The sequence below is a fragment of the Rhododendron vialii genome, chromosome 1a, assembly GCF_030253575.1.
Source record: "Rhododendron vialii isolate Sample 1 chromosome 1a, ASM3025357v1".
NCBI classification, from domain to species: Eukaryota; Viridiplantae; Streptophyta; class Magnoliopsida; order Ericales; family Ericaceae; genus Rhododendron; species Rhododendron vialii.
In genome coordinates this window covers 45,661,991-45,683,434 of record NC_080557.1, presented here as the reverse complement: position 1 = coordinate 45,683,434, position 21,444 = coordinate 45,661,991, and the positions used below count along the sequence as shown (strand labels likewise).

Here is a 21,444-nt window from a genome sequence, read left to right as displayed (position 1 = left end):
TTAGGCATTTAGGCTACTCATCCGTAGGTGGGGAAAAACTGTATTTTACGGAGTTTTCCGTGAAAAAGTGTTTATGAAGTTAATCACAATCGTTTAAAAATGTTTTAGACGGTTTGAATGTTAATAAAAAAAAATTTAAAATTTTTTTATTAAAATTTGAACCATCCAATATCAAAACGGACGATTAAGATCGTTCAGTTCCGCAAATGACTTTATTCACGACTCCAATCTCTTGTGGGAGGGAAAAATTTTCAGTGCCGAGCGGGTATCACGTGATGCCCGCTTGCACATCCGAACCGTCCATTACGTGTTTAAACGGCTAAGATTTGGAAAGAGAAAAAAGAGAGAGAAAGTGTTGGGCGAGAGGAAAAAGAGAGTTTCAATCTGAACCGTCCAAAAGCGCATCGAATGGCTAGAATGAGCCGAACAAGATATCACGTAAGATATATTCGCTCGGGCGCTGAAAAATCAATCTCTCGTAGGAGTCTCTGCATCGTCTTCTTTCGACTGACACACAATCTGACATTATTCCCTCCCAAACCAAATAAGGGAAGAATTTTCCTGTTTTGAAATTTCCACTCACTTTCCTTTTTTCCCCTCAAGTTTCAAATAGACCCGTAAACCGTGGCCCATTTTCCTCCAAGAACTCGATCGGATTCATTCCACAGGCGAACTCGTTGCTGTTTCAGACCAAAAACCCTTGATTTTTTCCGCATGCAAACCATCGGTTTCATCCCTCCGGAAGCACATGAAGGATTCAAAACCCTAGGGGAGTGATTTGTGATGGATTCGGGGCCATTGGTAGTCGATATAAGTTCAGACGAAGGAGGCGACGACGATGATTACGACTGGATATCGGAGCTTGTCGAAGAGGTCGAGAGACCGGGAGACGGTTTGCTAAACCCTAAGGAGAGGTCGGCGGCGGAAGGTTTGGAGGATGACTGTGTGGTTTTGGATGGCGATCCAGAGAAGGTGGATGTGGTCGAGGGAAATGCAGCTGGTGAATCGGATGACTTGCTCGTTGTTGGCGTGAAAGGACAGGTAGTGGAAATCAGTAGTTGTTATTGTGAGATTATTTTGATTGTGTGAATACGATGTGTTATTATTGTTGAGGAATTGGTCATACCAAGAAACACACAAAACGCGAAGAACAATAAATAATAAAAAAAAATCCAAAACCTAGGCTCCATTCAGTTGTCATGTCCGGAATGTTGTATGCGAAATAGATTCGCATGGAAAGTGAAGTGTGATGAAGTGAAGGAAAATAGAATTTATTTTTCTGTATGTGTTCTCTTGACAAGAAATTTTACAGGAAAATTAAAATTTCTTTATTTTGGCAAGACCTATTTTGCCCAATGAAAAAGTTGATTTTCCCATCTTCTCTAATCCTTTTCTTACAACTGAAAGAGGCCCTAGAGATTTTTACGAGGTTTGCCAACTCGCTAACTGTGTAATCGAGTGTATATACGGCTCACACTTGTTGATTAGAAAAATGATATCTTTCTTTCTTTTTTTTTTGATCCGTAATGATATCTTTCTTTGTTTGGGTTTTAATATGGTCCAGACGATGGGTGCTATTTTAGAGAATACTTTTTATCGATTATCTCGGAAGGTAAACCCAAATTGGATTTAATATTAGTTGAGTTCATTGGCCGGAGTGGATGTATACAACTCCCTGTCTCTATGAAGATAAAGGGGCAAACCCAGTGCATGAGGCTCCTGCCATTGCGGGGCAATGGTGGTTTGGGAAAAGGTTGACGTACGCAACCTTACCCCTGCGAGCAGAGAGGTTGTTTACGCGACTCGAACCCGTTGATTTATTAATTTGTTTATTTCTTTTTGGTTAGATATTTGGTAATTTGTTGTTTCAACAATTAGTGGAGCAAAAGTCATTTGCTGATGTGGAAAGCGTATGCACTTCCCTGTTGCCTTTTGCTTTGTTAATTAGGTACTTAGTTATGCAGCAAACCTTCTTTTTATCTGTCTTAGTGGGTGGATCTAGCTTTTCTCCTTCATGGAAAGGGATGGTGATGATGTCTTCTTTTTTATTTTGCCTTTTTCTGGTCCCAGACTCCCAACAATTTCGATTGGGGCAAAGCATGTGCTTGTCATACCGGATAACTTAATTGGGCCTGTTTTCCAAATTTGACTTGTGTAATGGTTATGCTCGTTGTTCTGGCTGATTCTATTGAATTTAAAACAACTTCAGTCAAAGGTCAAAATGTACAACAGCAAAATTGAAGATCTTGAATAGAACACTTCAAAGATGATTTGGCAAGGATATGTGCTTCATATGCAGCCATTGGGGAAGTTATTACTATCTTGGATGACTAAACGTTAGAGAAATATTGTTGACCCACTTTTAAGTAATAAATCAAATTTCTACATACTTTGATAATAATGAAATCAGCTAAAATTCCAAGGTGCTTGTCGAGCAAAGCCTGAACTACGACTGTTCTTATATGATGTATTTATTTTCAGGGCAAGATTGTCTAGTGGCATCAATGCTGCATCATTTGCTTCATATTCGAAGGTACAATGCACGATTATAAATCTTAAGAAACTTGGAGGCTCACATGAAAGATTCATTTCAAGGGTATAAAACAAATTCATGTGTAGCTGTAGGAGGACTTATTTTTTATTAGGCTCTGTGGTTAATTGGTCAATTTCGAAATCCACATCTGAATAACTCTTCATTGCGACTATAAGAACAGATGAAGATCAACTGAAATTCCCATGCATCTTAGCGGTAGAAGCCAAAAATTATTCTCAAGATGCGTATATCTTGGCCCAACTGCATCATATTGAATCCAAATAAATTAATATGCATTGACGCCACTACATAAATTGGCCATTCTCTGTGTTTGAATATTTCACACCCAACCTTGCTGCTCATCTTATTTACGAAATTTCTCGTAATTTATATTTGGTTTGTTCTTTGTTTCTGCTGTGATCACAGATTGCTTGCAGAGATTACCCTCATTCACGCCACCTATGTGCTAACTTCCCATTTACTTCCAGTCCACATGACAGGCATTGTCACCAGGTAACTTCACCCTCTTCGAGTTTGCACCACATGCCAACAGTCACTGGGGTGTATTGCAGTTCCTTGTAAGCATTTTGTCTTTTGAAATCTGCATTTTGGTAAATTTCAGTGCCACTGTTATGTTTGTGACTCGCTTGCTCCCTGTGTCCATTGGGGCAATGGCACTTCCAGTATTGACCATTGTCATGCTAATGACAAAGATGAGTTCTGGATATCTCAAAGGCAATATTCTAAACAAGGTGATAAAGCTCCACTGCCAGTTCATAAACTTCCTGATACTTCTCCGTCAGCACTACCACAACAAAACCAATGCCCAACACTCACATTGCTGCCACCTGATCCTGCGGCCCTCCATCAGATCTTCAGGCCAGCCACAATCCGTGCTTGCACGACATCTACAAGTTTTGGCATCCCAAATATCACAAGTGAAGGCAGAAGTCAACAGTATGCTCATGTTTTGTCCAGAAACAAATTCCAGCCGCATTTGGTCTCTCAGCACTTGCTTAGTGCGCGAAATGATTTCATTCAAGGGGACCCAAGGCATGATTCTGGCAATTTAGGGCCTCATGTTATCAATTCCCGAAAAGCATTCAAAAGGGCAGGATCAGGGGTTGCTTTGACAACTAATCGATCTGGGTATGGCTCATTCTACAACGATTTCCTAACTCAACACTGCAGAAATGCATCTGGTGCAGCAGCTTCAAATGATAAAAACCCCTCCAGGTGGCAAGGTTTTCCCAATAGAACGACTTCGAATCGAAATGCATATCACCTCACATCCCATCAAAACATGTCCAGCGTCTTTGTGAATTCTGTGCCTTCTCAAATACAAGTGTATGGTCATACCATTCCTGCCGTAAATGATATGCAAGTTGGTTTGAATTCTGTGCCTTCTCAAGTACAAGTGTATAGTCAGCCCATTCCTGCCATAAATGATATGCATGTTGGTTTCCAACAAGTGAATGAGGATTTTAGTGCTCTTGATCAACAGTTTTCAGAGGTTGATACAAGTTCGATCCCCCGTACAGGCCAGAGTAACAAACAATATTTGCCATATAATTCCCAAGTCCTAAGTGCAGAGTTTGATCCTCCCCCATCCCATCAAAACATGTCCAGCTTCTTTGTGAATTCTGTGCCTTCTCAAACACAAGTGTATAGTCAGCCCATTCCTGCCGTAAATGATATGCATGTTAGTTTCCAACAAGTGAATGAGGATTTTGGTGCTCTGGATCAACAGTTTTCAGAGGTTTATACAAATTTGATCCCCCGTACAGGCCAGAGTAACGAACAATATTTGCCAGATAATTCCCAAGTCCTAAATGCAGAGTTTGATCCTCCCCCATCCCATCAAAACATGTCCAGCGTCTTTGTGAATTCCGTGCCTTCTCAAACACAAGTGTATAGTCAGCCCATTCCTGCCGTAAATGATATGCAAGTTAGTTTCCAACAAGTGAATGAGGATTTTGGTGCTCTGGATCAAGAGTTTTCAGAGGTTGATACAAGTTCGATCCCCCATACAGGCCAGAGTAACAAACAATATTTGCCAGATAATTCCCAAGTCCTAAGTGGAGAGTTTGATCCCCAAATTCCTGTAAAGACAAATCCAGGCTCACTGGATTTCCTAGTTGACGGTTGGATGCTGGAGTATCAGCCTTCCTTGGGGGCTCTCGAAGTTTCGGAGCCTTCTGGATTGAATTTATACTCTCCTGAACCTGCTCCTGTAGATACGGGTTTCTTCCTTGATTTCTAGACCTCCTGGAAATGTCTGATGCATGCAAAGCTCGCAACCCTACTTTTTTGCTCAGTAAAGAGTTGAGATGCAATCCCTTCTTTACATGATTAGGGTTCACCTCTACATGTTCTCGTAAGGCGCACAAATTTGCATTTCGTGGATGTGCAGCACCAGTGCTTTTCATGTAATGTAATCGATGAAGACCCAAATGTCAGTCTCTTTCCACTTATTCCAGGCTAATCAACTCTGACGAGTTCTTTTTCTTGAGGTATATCCAATGCTTTGATTTAGTTATTCTCAAAGAGTAGGAGAACCCATGTAGTAACTTTTCGGCAGTACCTTGTTTTTAGCCAACAAATTTGTTGCTAGTAGCTGATGTTTACAGTTGGAAATAGAACTGGAATTGGCAGTTTCTTCTTCTAGTGGCAGAAATTAGAGTTACTGAGGAATTGTTTTCGGCCAACTGGACATGGTTTTCTTGGTATATTTTGTCGTCTGCTTGTGTGGCTTCAAGGACGTGTTTGTGTGAATATTCAGATACATCAGGGAGGATTCGTCTTATATTTAACATAGAACCAGTTGCATGTACAAAATCCTTTCAAAGGATATGCAGAGACTGGATATACAAACCACCCCCAAGTTCTCAGCTACTCCTATAAACATGCACTTTACTTTTTCCAGCACCCAAAAAGAAAAAAAGAAAGGCTCCCATACAAAAAAAAGCAACTCGGCGATTACGTACCAAGACAGGCGCGGTAGGACCAATCATCTCACGCGTGCATCTTGTGCACACAGCGGAGACAACTGGCTTGATGCAGCAAATCGAACGCTTTGTTGATCTCTTCGAGAGTCGAATTATGAGTGATGTATTCATCGATCTTGATTTCCTGTTAAATGAATAGAGAGAACTCAGAAATGACATACTCGGTACATATTGTGACATGGAGTCAGGATCTATAGATTAGGCGTCGATGAAGAAATGTCAATGTGGGTTAAGAAGAAACTCTGGGATTTTCTTTGACAGAATCAGAAAAGATTGAGCACAAACAGTGGGAGAAAGACAGGAAGAAATGATAGGCTTGTTCAGGGCTGTTTGGCGTTTTGTTTTGGTACATATGCGGTGTCCCCCAGGGCCTAGGCACTTGTACTATATCAATGTGAGTTTGGGACTTACACAAACAAATTGTTTTTGACTTTCGTAGATTCATCTACAATTCTGCGAAATTTTTATTTACTTGAACCCTAATTTATGCACGAAATCAAATTGTTCATTTAGCAAATTTCAATTAGTAAACATGAGTAGTGAGTTGATTTACCCTTTCATGTACTTCTCCACAAGCCAAGGCACCTGTGAACGGCTCTTGAAACCACCAAACACAGTTCCTTTCCAAACACGGCCAGTAATCAACAAGAAAGGACGAGTGCAGGCCTCATCGTGTCGTGCCATATTCGTGTTTCGTGTAAAAAATAACTGATCCAGACCTGCTAACTTCGTGTCGGAAATTCCCACCCCTAACCCAGCTGATACCCCCGCCTAGTAAGTTAAGGATCTGGGTTTTTGAAATTGGGCCAGAATACAAAAAAGAGTGAGGTAGGCTGAACCTAACACTGGCCCTCATTTATTGAGTAGCAACTTTGAGAGCTTCTGGTTGCTTCCACAGGCCCGAGATCTCTCCACGGTTATATGGGATAATGCCTAGCCGGTTCTACTTTTTTAGTTCATGGCTCGGGGTTGTGAAACCAACTTGAGGACTTGATTGATTCATGAAATTGTTCAATCGTTTATAAGCACGGAAAGAATTGCATCGGTTATGTGATAAATTTGGGACGGAGCTAGAATTTTAAAGATACCAAAAACAAAATGGAACAATGAACTATACTATGAACAGTTTCGATTTAAAATATCAAAATAGCTTGCTAAAATTATGTAATAAACTATATTTCTCATATGCACATAGAATACAACAAATATCTTCGATTTTAAGTGATGTATAGATGTCCCAAGATCGAAACCTGTGCTAAGAACAAGTCACTCCATTTGATCTTCGTTGCCATCTTGCTTTTCTTGTTGGAAAAATAAATTTTGTTATGATAAAAATAGAGTTTGTAGTTGATGCTAGCCAAAGTATGTAATTTAGATTTCTTTTTCAATTCACACCCTGAGTTTCTAGATATTTCAATTATTCTAGTAAATTTAGTTTTGAACTTCTTTATAAACAGAGTCAGATGACTAAAGAGTTAGGATACAACAAAATAAATCATGAAAAAAAAATAAAAAAACTAGTGGTGGCGGACAGATATAGTTTGAGGGTAAATTAAAAGATTTCATGTGATAATAGCATTTTTTAAAATTGTTGAGGGGACGGTCCACCATGTCCACATTCTTCAAAAATAAGTAGCTTATTTCACATTTTCAAACTCAAAAATAATGTAAATGAAAAATATATTTTCAATTTTTTTTGCATCGTATAAAAAATCTCGATGAGTTCTTTAAAACAAGATCCATATTGCATATTTTTAAATTTCAATAAGTCCATAATATTTGAGCTTGAAATTGCCTTCTTAAAAAATAAGGACTTTTTTCACGTTCTGGAACGGGCTCGAATCTTTGGACTATTCAATTTCAATTTTGAACCTTGATGCATTTCAAGTTGAGATATGTTGTTTACCAACGATTTGAAACACTCAAAAATTACATTAGAAAAAACTCAAATCAAACTTATGTTTGAATGCAGATCACCCAAAGCAAAATCCTTCCAGTAACATCATACGCACAGAGCCCGTAGTTGCTAAATATAAGCACAAATAGATACTGTAACACATAATCCTACTAGTGATGCAAACGATGAATTCTGGAAAACCATCCCCAACCATGCTTACAGAAAGCATATAGAAATTGATTTTCCACAACAAAAGGCGATTCCAGGGATTATGGATTCTGATAGGTGGTAGGACTGCATGGATCATCTTATGCTTGCACCTTCAGGACGCAGCGAAGACAACCCCCTTCATGCATCAAATCAAATGCTTTGTTGATCTCTTCAAGAGCCAAGTTGTGGGTGATGTATTCGTCCACCTTGATTTCCTGTCATATGAACAAAGAGATTTCAGTAACAGCATAAATTAGTTTAAGGCAAAAACTGAAATTGTACATAATGTTGGATTTGGAAACGAATGTGTATTATTTTCTTTTGTGTGGTTACGCACAAAAGAGAAAGGGAAGTTGAGGAAAATTCACTTAACCTTGTTTGGTTTTAAAGTCAAAAAGAAGGGGAAAAACAGCAAGGAAAACAAGAAGGAACGTTATTTTACATCTCATGTGGTTTGAATTTTCCCTTCTTTTCACATTAGGAATCAAGCAAAAGAAGGAAAAAGAGTATTTTATTTTCCTTTCCCCATGTTCCAAACACACCCGATGTGCGGATTCCTTTTTTTTTTTTTTTTCCTTTTAGTCTAAATGTGCGCACTTTCTTACCTTCTTCATGTACTTCTCCACAAGCCAAGGCACCTGTGAACGGCTCTTGAAACCACCAAATGCTGTTCCTTTCCAAACACGGCCAGTCACCAACTGGAAAGGACGAGTGCTTATCTCTTGACCGGAAGCAGCAACGCCCACAATAACAGAGGTACCCCATCCCTGAAGTTTGTTTTGACAAAATCAGATCTGTTTGTGGCTGCAGCAATGTGAAATTGCGACAAGAGTCACCAATTCAGGACAACTTACCTTGTGACAACACTCCAAGGCAGATCTCATTACAGAGACATTTCCAATGCACTCAAAACTGTAGTCAACGCCACCATCCGTAAGGTCAACAATAACCTGCTGTATTGGTTTGTCATGCTCTTTTGGATTCACAAATTCCGTGACTCCGAAATTCTTAGCTGCAAATCACAATATTCCACGACAGTGAGCAAGATGAACACGTGTTTGACCACCAACCTGCAAAGAACAACCATGATATACCATTCCTTTCCATAGGACTGTCCTGGTATTCAGCTGACCCTCAGGCACACATGTTTGACCACCACCCGCCATTACCAACCCTAATATAATGTTCCTTTTCATAGGATTGACTTGATATTCAGCTGACCCACTAACATCAGCTATTTGGTTATTGGTCCAAATGGTCCGTTTCAGACTCTAAGTGATGAAAGCAAATTAACACAAGAAGTTGATTGTGTAAATACCCTCTCTCTGAAATGGCAAGGGTGTGTCCATTAGATGATATTATACTCATTCACAGTAACATATGATAACACAAGCACAATAATCCTCAACAGAGCGGTACTAACATTATGACCAAACTCCTTCCCATTTCTCTTTTTCCCTTGCTAGGCATCAATTGCCAGATATTCCATACAAGGAGATCAACTGATCTTGAATTTCAGCAGCAATGTGAGTAGAGCCCCCCAAGTCCCAACAACAATATGACTGTAGTCTGTAGGTTTAGCACAAAGGATTTGTTTTGACGACAACATAGATATATTGTCATGGATCACTCCAATCTTAAATGTCAACATCAAAAAACCATGTGGAAGTAGAGATGGAGGTGGAGCCATACCAACATCAAACTTTTTTCTGTCAATATCGACACCAATAACACGTGAAGCACCAGCTGCTTTTGCACCCTCTGCCACCTATGAAGTGATATAAGTATTACTTTTTGTCATATAAGTACAATTAGCCAGTATAGGAACATATGACTAGATGGTTAGGTCAAAGTACTAACTGCAAGACCGACGGTCCCAAGACCAAAAACAGCAACAATGGAACCGGGTTCTACTTTTGCAGTGTTCCAAACTGCTCCAAGGCCTGAGAAACAACAAAATAGGTAACAAATCCAACTAAACAGAAACAAAACATTTACAAGAAGTGAATGGTGGAACTTAAATTAGGAATCAAAAGACTCAAAAAAGTAGAGGCATTAGGAACATGAAAAGCAGTTGAAATGGAACACAACGGATAAACAAAACAAATCATTGTTTTCACATTTCTGCATAAGAAAGTACGACGTGAAGTAATCATCAGATTTTGTCTTGACAAAATCAAGCCCCAAAACTCGGTGGATATCAATGGAGAAGACAATATAAACAAAGACAGAACGCCAACAGACACATTGTCACATTGACCAATCAATGCTTAACGCACACTCTACTTTGTCTAGGACAATATATCAGCAAAAGACATACCACCAGAAAAATTTTCTTGTCTTGAGTGAAATCTGACTAATATCAATTTTTCTATCACCTCCAGTCCTCCACAAGAGACAACAGTATGCCATTATCTTCCGCAAAACCAAGTTTTTTAGAATTCTTCCATTCACATAAGCACCAACAAACAAGTAAAATATTGCAACGGAAAAAATGCTCATACTCTGTCATGGTTGGTGCTTCAGCTAATAGACTTGTTCTTCATAAACTTAGCAGGAAATAGAATAGACGAACCAAATTGTTATGAATCACTTTTCAGTAATCTCCTGGCATTCGATTTTCAGTTTACCGTCATAGGCACGAGAAAGGCTATTTAACTATGAGCCTATCAACTTAAGACAGGAGACAAACCATTACCATGCAGTTAATAGTAAAGTGGGGCATACATTTTTCTATAGACAACATTCAAAAAATAACCCTACAAGAATTAAAACCTATAATAAACTCTGTCCCACATCGAAAGTCTACATGGGTGATATTAGGAATGTAAGGAACCATGTAAAATACTACAAGTAACTCGGGCTTAAACAGATTGGGCCATCTGATTAGGCTTCAACACGTTACTTACAGATGATATTGGAGCAACACATGCACACGATCGAGTAGGGTTGGGACTTTGTGTGGCCACCAAGGAAAAGACCGTGAAATATCATGGTGACTATGAATGACCCGTGAAATACCACGGGGACTCTAGTGCTTGATCTCTCGCGAGGGTGTGAGGCTGGAGATATTGTAGCACTCCCCACAATGAAAGTCTACATGGGTGATCTTGAGAGTATAAAGAACCATGTACACTACTACTACTAACTTGGACTTTATTTTGAGTCATGTTAAGCTCCAACAAGTTACACAATAATATATAGAAATCCACTTAATCAACTAAAACAATGACACACTTGACACTACCAATAAAACCATTACATTCAAAAGCAAAACAGTTGTTTACCTGTCGGAACACCACAACCAAGAAGGCAAACTTTGTCCAATGGGGCTTTTAGATCAATCTTTGCAACACTAACATCATGGACAACAGTATACTGACTGAATGTTGAAGTTCCCATAAAATGATAAATGGGAGTTCCATTGACTGAGAAACGACTCTTGCGATCAGTCATCATGACTCCAACTCCAGTGGCACCCCTAACTTTGCCACAAAGGTTTGTCTTTCCGGATTTACAGAACTTACACTCCTTGCATTCTGCTTGGTAGCAAGGTATGACATGGTCTCCAGGCTGAACTTCAGTTACACCTTCACCAACACTCTCTACAATCCTGTTATCAAAAGATTTCAACCATATACTAAACATCAAGTACCAAAGACACCACTATTTCAAAAATCTGAAGTGAGATACGTCAAGTACATACCCAGCAGCTTCATGACCAAGAATACATGGAAAAAGACCCTCAGGATCCTGTGATATTTATTTCCCATCTCAGACTACCAAATTGACAATTTAGAAGCAAATGGAAAAGATAAAATCCTACAGATCTGAACCAGATAAAAAGAAGGGAGGGACGACAGGCACTAGAATTAAAGATGTACGCAAACACACATGTTAGGTGGAAATTGACCAGAATGCATATATTCTTCTTCGCATTGTGATCACTAAAAATATTCAGTAGCCATAAAACTACCACAACACTACCAGCATACCATTCATTCTATCAGTTCTTGGTCAAGTTCCCCCTTCTCCATCCCTATTCTCTAATGCCATCTGACTGAAACCCCTACAAAAGTGGATCACGGATCACCCCCAAACATCTTGTTAAACCCACAGCAACCCTCGGCCTAGCGCTGTAGGAGCTCTTTTGGGGTGCCCCAAACTAAACAAACGCTAGCTCAATGCAGCCAATGGATGCAGCACAATTCCCAAAAGACAACACATGCCATGAATTAAGATCCCCTCTCTCTAATTAATAAAGTTATTTCCAGAGAGACTGATAACAACATTGACTTCGTATTCCAAACTCCATACACAAATAATTCCTAATTTGTGCAATAATCATCCAATAGACTAAAGATATAAGATATGTTGCGACGCCCCATAGCCAGGTTGGGGCTTGGCTATCCGGAGGAGAGTATAGACGTCTGGATGGGTGGTCACGGGTCTCACATCGCTTGGTGAATGCAAAGTTCAGTATTATATATAACAGATGATGCCCCTATTTTGTACAAGGCCTTTTAAAACCGTGAGGGCGTCAAAGCTCATTGGAACTTCACAGTTAAGCGTGCAGCAATGCTGGGATTGGTGACCTACTGGCTAGTGGGAAGTCCATGGAGCTTGGGCGGCCAAAGTGGACAGTATTGTACAAGGCAGGAGCGGGTCATTCTCATGCAATTACATCCATAAATGAGATCACACTCAGCCCAAAGAGTGTGAAAAAGAATTGTTCTGCATAAATTCAAGGGATAATAACTTCTATATAAGTACAACTATTTTGATCTGCCTCTATGATAGCTCGCTAATACCAGTCTTTCTCCACTAAAACACCGCGGAAAATCTGTTGTCACGTCTATTTCAGCAAAAGTAACCGATGGAGGAAGCACCGTAAAGATCAATTAGCGAGGTTATATACAATAATAACTGCTTACTTATGTCACAACAACGTATTGGCCATGAATATGCTGGCCCGTTTCTTTTATCTCCACATCTTTCTCCAAAAACCCAAAAAACAGGAATTTTGAGGGATCCCAAACGCAGCCTAAACAAACATACCTTGCCACTCCAAGTATAAGCATCGGTGTGACAGAGCGCAGTGAACAAGATCTGGATTCGGACTTCGCCGGCTTGCGGCGGCGCCACCTGGACGTCTTCAATCACCAGCGGCTTATTCGGTTCCCAAGCAACCGCAGCTTTTCCATTGCAATCGTAACCAAATAGTAAAAAATCACAAGTATATCCAACTTTAGGGTGTGATTGCAAGCAGAGATTGAATAGATTGATGAAATGCGTGTAATCTATGCGGAGAGATGTGGAGGAGGAGTAATACCTTTGCACGTGATGACCTGACCTTGAGTAGCCATTGATATGAGATGAGACTGCAAACCACAACCCAGGGAGAGAGAGAGAGAGAGAGAGAGAGAGAGAGAGAGAGATGAGAGTAGCCAATGGGACTCTATTATGCTTTTTGGTCATTTTGTCAAAATAATTGGAGCTTAAAAATGTCAAATCACATTTTTCACCCCTATAATTTTGTACCAGTTTTGCCGACGCATTTCGAATTGTTGCACTTTGGGTCAAGCATCAACCCATCTGTTAAGCAGCCGTCCAAAGAGGTGACAGAATTCGATCTCGTGTGAGACTCACACTTGAGTTGATTTAATGGCAATGGTGAGAACAAACTTAAGCTCTAACGGCCTGGCTAAAATGACTTTTTATTTTTTATTTTTCACAACGAAAAAGACGGTCATTGATAAGCACAAATTATTGACGCGTGTGTCGTCGGTTCTTAATTGTGCATATTTAGCTATGGTTATTATTGTTTTGTTCATTTACGTTGGATTGTTAACATGCAAGAAGAAAAATGATCATGATAAATACTCCGGTCATTGATTCGTGAATAGTGTTAAGGTGATCCATACGTCGAGCCCATAATTTGAGCCTGCGGGATTATCCATGGTTGGCCGATCAAATTAACTCAAGAAGTGGAGGGTCGGTTGTGGCCTGATTGAATACTAGGAAATCCTAGAGTTGGATTTTTCTTTGAAAAAATAATTAAGAAAAACTCATGCGAAGCATTCGGGCCGACGAAATTAGTAATAATATTGGTAGAAAATATGAAGGCAGCTAATATTTGGACGGACTGCACGTTTGTGGTGGGACTAAAAATACTAGTGTTTGATCACAGTCATATATACAGTACCTAATTATATTATACAATCAGGAAATCTATTGACTATTATTCTTTATTGGGTAGTGGTTGACATTATTACGGAAGCAAAATCAGAAAAGATTTTGTTTTCCTTTAAAGAAACTTTAATTTTCTCATAATTTAGTCATTGTTTACTTATTTTTATTGTTTGCTTTAATTTTAGTTCCATAAAACAAATCACAAATTTTATCAACTAGGTTAAGGTTCAATCAATTTAGGCTTATTTAGTTTTCCTAGACTAGAAACAATCACAAGTTCCTATGGGGTCGACCTTGCTCTTGCAGAATTATACTATCGGTACGATTCGTGCGCTTCCGAGTACTTCAAAATTCAACAACAATCACATTATTAATCCAACCAAGAGACAGCTAAAACGACTTTCTTTTAGGTACTTAGACGACCAGTAGACAAAAATGAAACTCCGACAGCCTCAACAAAAAGGCTAGCTTCTTTAACATGCTACAGTAACTCACCAAATAACTAGCCAATTTTTTTTTTTTTTAAAAATACGATTTTAGTAGCAATTTTAACTAGGTAGAATCAAGGAAGAAGAATCTGGTTTGCTTGGATTGACTTCCATGCAACGCTTCAATTGACATCGGAGACCCAAAAAAAGAGTGATTCTTACGACAGTTTGAGGCTTTCTATATCCAGGTGTAGTCCATATCCGGCTTCTATATCCTCTAAACAAAAATGCTGCCGTTAAGTCCCCCCGCCCACCATTATTCCAAAACAACATGCCGTCGAGTTCCCACCACCCACCATTATGTGCAGGGACGAAGAGAGTAAGGATAAACTGGATCACTACAGCTATTGAAATTGGCATAGTACTCTCCACAAATCATGTGCATGTTAGCAGTGGCTCAAAATCCAGAAAGTTAAACATGCTTGCTCAAAGCTTATTTGAGTGTAAGATTTTCTGGAAACACTACCTCAGACTTCAAAAAATAGGCCAACTTACAGAGGGGGAGAGAGTGGGAAAAACCAGTGATTTACAAAGGAGAGAGGTTTCAAAATTTGGAATCTATAAACAAACCGGAAGCCACATATTTACAAATTTACCGAAAGAAGGAAAATAAGAGGGAAGAAAAAGTATATACAAAGCGTAAGAATGGCATTTCCATTTCCTTTTCTCTCATGCCATCTTCTTTGAAAAGCTTGGTCCCCATATACGGATGGTTTGATCATCGCTCGCCGATGCTAACATATGAGGCCTCTTACGGTTCCAGCTCACACAGTTCACGGTCATTTTGTGGCCCGATAGGACCTCAATCGGAGTAGGGCTTCGTCGGTTCCAGATGTAGACCTGCCAAGAAGCAACATTATGGGCTTGGATTCATTTTGAGTAACATTTCTACTTTAAAAATCACTCATCGTATTTACAACGTCGTAGTATTCAGGAAAAATGATTTCTGAAAATCATGTTTCAGAATCTGTTAAAGTAAAAATGAACTTTCTGCAAAACTGAATCTGAAAGATGTAACCAAACAGGTTGGGGAGCGGGGATTTTGGAAATCACCTGTGAATTCTCACTGCCGCTGGCAATAAATGTGCTATTCAACCCACCAAAGCAGGACCGGATAACATACTTTTCTTGCTTGTGGCCGGTATACTTCAAGGGTTCCACCCATTTCCCATCAACATCCCACATGTGGATCTCTTGGCTGCTAAGGTTAACTATGAGGAACTTACTATCCCCAGATACGGAAAGGGACGTGATAGCGTGTTTCTCGGAGATGACTCGCTCAGTATTCGTGGTCACATTTAGTATCCGAATTTCCTTGTCAAAAAATATGCTGATGAGATTTTCTCCATCTGGTGTCACGGCAAGATCCAAAACCTTTGGCATCCGGGTCCCTTTCCATGCCTTGATCTCATTACCCTCACGGTCCCACATGTAGATGCCCTTTTCTGCGTCGGAGCTTCCACAGACGAGTCGCTTTGAATCAGGGAACCAGGCACATGAGCTAACCATGAACCCATGGCCCCCAAAGGTGTGCTTGCATGTACCTGATTCCACGTCCCATAATTTCAGGACTTCCACGTTTCCGCATGTGAGCAACATTGTGTCATCAGGGCTCCATGAAACAAAAGACACTGCGTTGTGGTGGCTCCGTAGTGTGTGTTTCAACGTCAACTTACCATCTTCCAGCACCTTGAACAAAAAAAATGCAGAGATCTTGAGGTGCTGACTTATCGAAAAAAGATGCGGTTCCAAAAGTGGAAAAGCAGATAAGTTGTACAAAGCACGAGCCCAACACTCGATTCCAATGTGTGCATGCATATTAATAAGAAATTGAAATCTAACCTTCCAAAAGAAAGTTGATCCACTTAACAAAAAACCATTGATATCCCATGATGGTTAGACCACAAACCGCTTTGAGTGGTTTAGTCAAAAACCAGTGAGTTAATAAATCCAGCCATTTCTGATTTACTTGATGGGTATTAGATAGGAGTAGGTCTAAACCCAGCTCCATTGAATTTGATCATGCTTCCGATTAAGGATGATATAATTCCGAAAGATGCCTACTTCTAATTCGTACGCATGGTTAAAACATTAAAACAACTAACAATCACGGTTACTTGAGGTCATAAACATTATGTTTTGGCAAATCATGTGGGAGACTCGGACTTAGGTATAATGCAATGAAAAAAAAATTCAAGCATCACTAAATTTCTCCACATGTGGAACCTATCAGTCCGAGTTATCAAGCTGAACATTCACACCTCACCTGAATTGGCAATTGGAGCCACTCAAGCCACTAAAAGATTAAGTGTCCAACTTCCCAGAGTGCTTGGTTAAGAAGTTTTTACTTCCTGAACAAGCGAAAAGAGTAATGAAAAATATGGAGCAACTGTCAGTCTCCTATAAGTGGCGTATGTCAACACATAAAATGAATGAATACGCCAATAAATCTCTCAAAAGGGTGAACCCAATTCTAAGCTCAGACAGTCAACAACAAAGAGTCCACTTCACAACTCAAAATACAGGCTAAGCCTTGTATAAGAGGCACAAAACAGATGTTCCAGAATGGATCTTCAGCCCAGACACTGGCTCAAATTGAGGATATCACCAAAAAGTTGTAATGCATGTAACAATATGTTAAGCACAATAAATAAATGCTCAATCTGCTTTGTAATCGTAGAAATTGAATGGGTTAAGAGAATAGGAGTCATGATATGGTCTGCAATTAAACTTGAATAGAAATGTCCAACCCAATGCTCTATGGAATAATATGACTGTGCAACTGGCATTTCATAAATGTACCACATCATGAGCATTATCCAATATTTCATCCTAGTTAGTTAAGTGCGATTAATTTACCTTTAAACATAGGGGTTCTCAGCATTTGATATTTATAGGCGCTTCTCTCACTAAAGTGATGCATACAGGACGCTAATGTATTGATGCCCAAGCCAGAGTAATCAATATATTTAGAATCAATTCAAACAAAGTATTCAGAAACTCCATATATGCAAAGATAATATGTATTTATAATGATCAGAAACTTTAGATGGTTATCAGTTATGTACACATACATATAGTAATACAGCAAATGAAAACAAAACATGTTCAAAAAAAATGAAAAACAAAACTAATGCAAAATGGAAATCAGTAAAAACTAATGAAGCATAAAAGATTTCATCAACCTCAGAGTAAGTAAGAGAATCTTAAACAAAGAATTCAGACAAAACTTTTGATGGTTTAGGTTTACAACAAACCCACGATAATTGAATCAGATTCTTCACCTCAGAGAGAGGTAATTGAGTTTTTCATGATGGAAAAAAACTGCTGTATTGAGATCTTAAGAGGACTAGCTTTTTGGTGTTTCTACTGCATATTTTCATTAATTCTATCCTATCCACCTAGAAAAAAGAGGTGAATTTTTTACCAGATCCTAATAGAGAACATTTTCCATTGCCAAAAAACGCCTGGAGTACAAGTAACATACATGATCAACTGTTATAAATAACAGTCTTATCACAGGAAACCACAAAAGTAATCACACAAAACTTGTTTCACAGTTCTTATGCACATAGCCGAAAGGTGTGATCAAATAGTACCTTCCATATGATGGCTGTGCAATCACTTGATGACGACGCCAAGTATTCCCCGTTGTTGGAAAACTGGACGAACCAAACTTCGTTCTTATGGTCAGTCAAGATCTGGAACAATGTATCCAGGAGTAGGATGTATAACTAAAAGCAGGATAGCAAAAGAAACAAAACTTCCATTATCAATTCAATACACGTATTTCCTAGGATTTACAACAGTAACACCCCATTCAAATTCAAATCCATGAAACTTGAATCCCTAACTGTATGCAACCCCTGACAACAAGAACTTAATTGGAGTACGAGAAGGAACAGTTCCAAAAAATTACAAGCAGTATACCATAAGCAGTTCACAACTGCACATAAGACCGTAATTTCTCCAGTCGACACTAGATACCTCGCAAGCACAGGATCTAAAACTCTCCATCCCACTCCTAACCTAATTGTTTTGGTTTGTATAACGTGAGGAACTTAGAACACATGAATTTGAAGAACCAAACACATGGAAATGTAGAGTTCAAAAATAGATAAATTAGAGGAGGACCAAACGCAAAGCAGAGTTGCTCACACATGACAGGCATGCTCTCCATGTTAAACAGAACAGCCATCAACAACCAAGTTTAGTAGAAAAGTAAGTCGCCAGCCTTTCCTACCAAGCTGACAGTCAACAGAATTAAGAGTTATCATCATCTTCAAAATCATAGTACAAAAAGCCTATTTGGAAACCATGAATCTGGCAGGATGGCTGATTAGGCACATTAAGGATTTGTCCTTTCAATCTAAAGATATGCAAACAGCAGCTTGGATTGCAAACACTCCAAGCACTGATCCTACAAATCCAATAAAACTAAGTTGTACACAATTCGTATACGTTTTAAGCATGTCCTTAAATCCATATCAACACAGTGTATGTATGGATATCAAAATAACAGATGTATGGGAAGCTTTGAAAGGTAAAGCAGGAGTTTCTATTCATAACATAGTTAGCTATGAATTTCACCTGGGTGGTTTCTGTAGGAATCTGATCTCGACCGCATCGATGATCCTCGTAGAGTGGTACCGGATCAACTAAGTTATGGTACATGCATGAATCAATTTGACCACTAACAGCCATTTCCACCAGATGTTCCAATCTTCTTTCTGGAAGTGTCAAAGGAGGTGGAAGCAATTTTTCCATTTCACTCAACAACTTCTTCCTGAGTTCAATAATAACCTCGCCATCAACCTTACCCAATCCCATCTCCTTTAGCGAAAACAGTCCAAAAGCAAGGTCGTGCACCTTCTCTCTTCCCATGTGTAATGCAGAAACCTGTTTCCTTAGCACTGATAGTGCCGAGGAATCATCCCCGTGAATCAAACACTCCAACAATCTTTGTCTACACACAAGAAACAAAGCCGAATCTCTTGTTTCATCTGTTAACTCGTTAAGCCCGTAAAGGGCGTCAATGCAAGCATCCCAATTCCCATTCAGAATGTGGGATTCAAGCAATCCAAAGTCCATAGATTTGCATGAAATACCGGACTCCAGTTCCAAAGAAACAGCTGATTTCTTATAGTCTAAAGAGTAGAGACATTGGATAATAGTTCTTACGAATTCGTGTTTCTTTATTAGGCCCTTAGGGCCAAGCATTGTAGGCCTGCTATCCATCAGTACAGAAATTTCGCAATGCAAGCATAGAAAGGACAAAAAGTCTTTTAACTTTGGTATTGGGAGATATGAACCAAGTGTAACTATTGCACCCAAAAGTGCACGAAACTGGGGAACTTACAACAGAAAGAGAGCAAGAATGGAAACAACCCAAAGCAACACTAACCTAACAACCCAACTTTTCAACAGTTTGTTAATTGGATATTCCCCAAAGCTTGAAAGAATCCAAATTGGCAAGACTCCTGATCAAAGTAACAGAAAGCAACACCAACCCAACAACCCATGTAAGCTAATTCACCCTAATCTTTCTAGTACGAAAAATTGGCGACTACTATTGATCCTTAAGATTATAAGACTATAAGTACACAAATTCATAAAAGAGAGAACAAATTAAACCCAAATCCAAGACTCACCCGATTGGATCCAAATACCAGACAAAAAAGTGGTCTATTCCCTTGGAAGTCCAAACCCATGTCAAAGAAACGTGAGAGAAAGAGAGAGCCCTAAATTGCAGTACGAGATATATCGAAAGAGGTGAAGGGGAGGGAGAAGCCGAGATACCCAGAAGGAGTTTGAAGCAAAAGAACTCAGAAGTACTGAGGTGAACAAAATCTGTAGCTAGGAAGTGGAAAGTGCAGAGCTTGAGGAGTCCGTCGAAGAAGAAGGTGTGTTGTTTTTGGTACAGATCGAGAAACATTAGAGGTCTGATAAAAAAAAAAAAGAAGAAGAAACATTAGAAGGGAAGATCAGGAAACGCCACCTGTTAAAAGGGTAAAATATGGACCAATTGTTATTCAACCACACAAATACTTTACACACACTCACGTTTTCAGGTGCTCACACGCAATAGAGGTGTAATGCGTGTGAGTCTCAATGTAAACGTGAGTGAGTTGGTATAAATGTGTGGGTAAGAGCATCTCCAATGCATCTTTCATTTCTCTATTTCTCCATTTGAGAGGATCATTTTTGGAGGAAATACTATTTCAACCCATTCTCTATTTTCTCCTCCATTTGAGAGGATCAAGTTTGGTACTCTAAATATGGAGGATGGAGAAAAAAATGGAGGATCTCCTCCATTTCACTATTCACCCTCACCAAATCCCATTTTGTTCATCAATTTAGTTTTGATACACTAATCCTTTATAAAATTGGTACCAATCAAAAGATATGTACAATATCTTCAAAATAAAACCCATATTGAGTATTTTTTTTAATGAAGTTAGAAAAATGAAAAATTGAGTTTTGGAAGGAAAGTGGGAAAGTTTGAGATTTGGGATGAGTTTTTAAAGAAATAAAAGTAGAAATAGAGTATTGGGTTGGAGTTAGATTTCCTTCAAAATCACTTTTGCAATAAAATATATTATTTTAATACTCTCAAATGAAGAAATGAAGGAAAAAAAATGGAGTATTGGATTGGAGATGCTCTAAGAGAATCTCCAGTCTTGACTCAAATCATTTCCTAGATTTAAAATTTGGGCAAAAACCTCATAAACTCATCTCCAATCATGACCCAAATCCTTCCTATTTTTGGGTTTTACCCATTCTTTCCTCCAAATCTGGGATAATTTTTGCCTCGACCCATTTCCAACGGCTAGTTAGAGAGAGAGAGAGTTGTACTTGGTATGAACTGTGAAGGAGCCGATCACAGAGCTTCGCCGGAAACAGTGTAAAGCTTTGACGGAGTTGCAAACTTCGTCGGAGCTGGTGCCGAGCTTCGCCAGAGTTGCAGAGCCTCCCCAGCGTTTGGGGTTTGAGCTGTGAAGAAGGGGAGAGAGAGACGGTGAGGGTTTCAGTGGTGGTGAGGCGTCGTCAATGGGGTCTTAAGTGGCGGTCGGGTCTGTGGGGCTTCAATGAGGGCTTCGAAGCTAGTGCAAATGT

The 21,444-nt window shown here is 39.3% G+C and overlaps 3 protein-coding genes across 5 annotated transcripts; 1 reads left to right on the top strand and 2 right to left on the bottom strand.

The window, feature by feature from the left end:
* Window positions 1-499: 499 nt before the first annotated feature.
* LOC131320770 (uncharacterized) lies at window positions 500-5,292 on the top strand. The gene is made up of 3 exons (XM_058351616.1): window positions 500-1,041; window positions 2,960-3,046; window positions 3,156-5,292. The coding sequence occupies exons 1-3, from the start codon at window positions 784-786 to the stop codon at window positions 4,794-4,796; spliced, it is 1,986 nt and encodes a 661-aa protein (XP_058207599.1). The 5' UTR covers window positions 500-783; the 3' UTR covers window positions 4,797-5,292.
* A 2,161-nt stretch (window positions 5,293-7,453) lies between these two features.
* LOC131320781 (alcohol dehydrogenase class-3) lies at window positions 7,454-13,114 on the bottom strand. Its single transcript, XM_058351628.1, has 9 exons — window positions 12,981-13,114; window positions 12,707-12,843; window positions 11,355-11,401; window positions 10,936-11,261; window positions 9,509-9,591; window positions 9,341-9,416; window positions 8,503-8,660; window positions 8,254-8,415; window positions 7,454-7,863 (listed from the first exon to the last, which is right to left on the bottom strand). Exons 1-9 carry the CDS (start codon window positions 13,012-13,014, stop codon window positions 7,747-7,749), a joined length of 1,140 nt encoding a protein of 379 aa, XP_058207611.1. The 5' UTR covers window positions 13,015-13,114; the 3' UTR covers window positions 7,454-7,746.
* Window positions 13,115-14,738: 1,624 nt separating this feature from the next.
* LOC131320753 (WD repeat-containing protein WDS homolog) lies at window positions 14,739-21,133 on the bottom strand. Of its 3 annotated transcripts, none has more exons than XM_058351604.1 (4): window positions 18,919-21,133; window positions 17,928-18,029; window positions 15,382-16,017; window positions 14,739-15,168 (listed from the first exon to the last, which is right to left on the bottom strand). In XM_058351604.1, exons 1-4 carry the CDS (start codon window positions 19,564-19,566, stop codon window positions 14,998-15,000), a joined length of 1,557 nt encoding a protein of 518 aa, XP_058207587.1. In that variant the 5' UTR covers window positions 19,567-21,133; the 3' UTR covers window positions 14,739-14,997. The 3 variants fall into 3 exon arrangements, with proteins under 3 accessions (XP_058207587.1, XP_058207578.1, XP_058207592.1); XM_058351595.1 differs by having other exon boundaries at window positions 17,928-18,062; window positions 18,919-20,298; XM_058351609.1 differs by lacking the exon at window positions 17,928-18,029 and having other exon boundaries at window positions 18,919-20,298.
* Window positions 21,134-21,444: the final 311 nt, after the last annotated feature.

Coding starts and splice junctions, on each gene's coding strand:
- LOC131320753 (XM_058351595.1), bottom strand. CDS start 19,566: ATGGATAGCAGGCCTACAATGCTTGGCCCTAAGGGCCTAATAAAGAAA. Junction 16,018..17,927: donor GCACAGCCATCATATGGAAG/GTACTATTTGAT, acceptor TTTTTGTTCAAG/GTGCTGGAAGATGGTAAGTT. Junction 15,169..15,381: donor GCGGCAGTGAGAATTCACAG/GTGATTTCCAAA, acceptor GCTTCTTGGCAG/GTCTACATCTGGAACCGACG.
- LOC131320781 (XM_058351628.1), bottom strand. CDS start 13,014: ATGGCTACTCAAGGTCAGGTCATCACGTGCAAAG. Junction 11,402..12,706: donor CTTATACTTGGAGTGGCAAG/GTATGTTTGTTT, acceptor TAAATATCACAG/GATCCTGAGGGTCTTTTTCC. Junction 8,661..9,340: donor CAGAAAAAAGTTTGATGTTG/GTATGGCTCCAC, acceptor TGTGATTTGCAG/CTAAGAATTTCGGAGTCACG.
- LOC131320770 (XM_058351616.1), top strand. CDS start 784: ATGGATTCGGGGCCATTGGTAGTCGATATAAGTTCAGACGAAGGAGGC. Junction 1,042..2,959: donor TTGTTGGCGTGAAAGGACAG/GTAGTGGAAATC, acceptor CTGTGATCACAG/ATTGCTTGCAGAGATTACCC. Junction 3,047..3,155: donor ATGACAGGCATTGTCACCAG/GTAACTTCACCC, acceptor GGTAAATTTCAG/TGCCACTGTTATGTTTGTGA.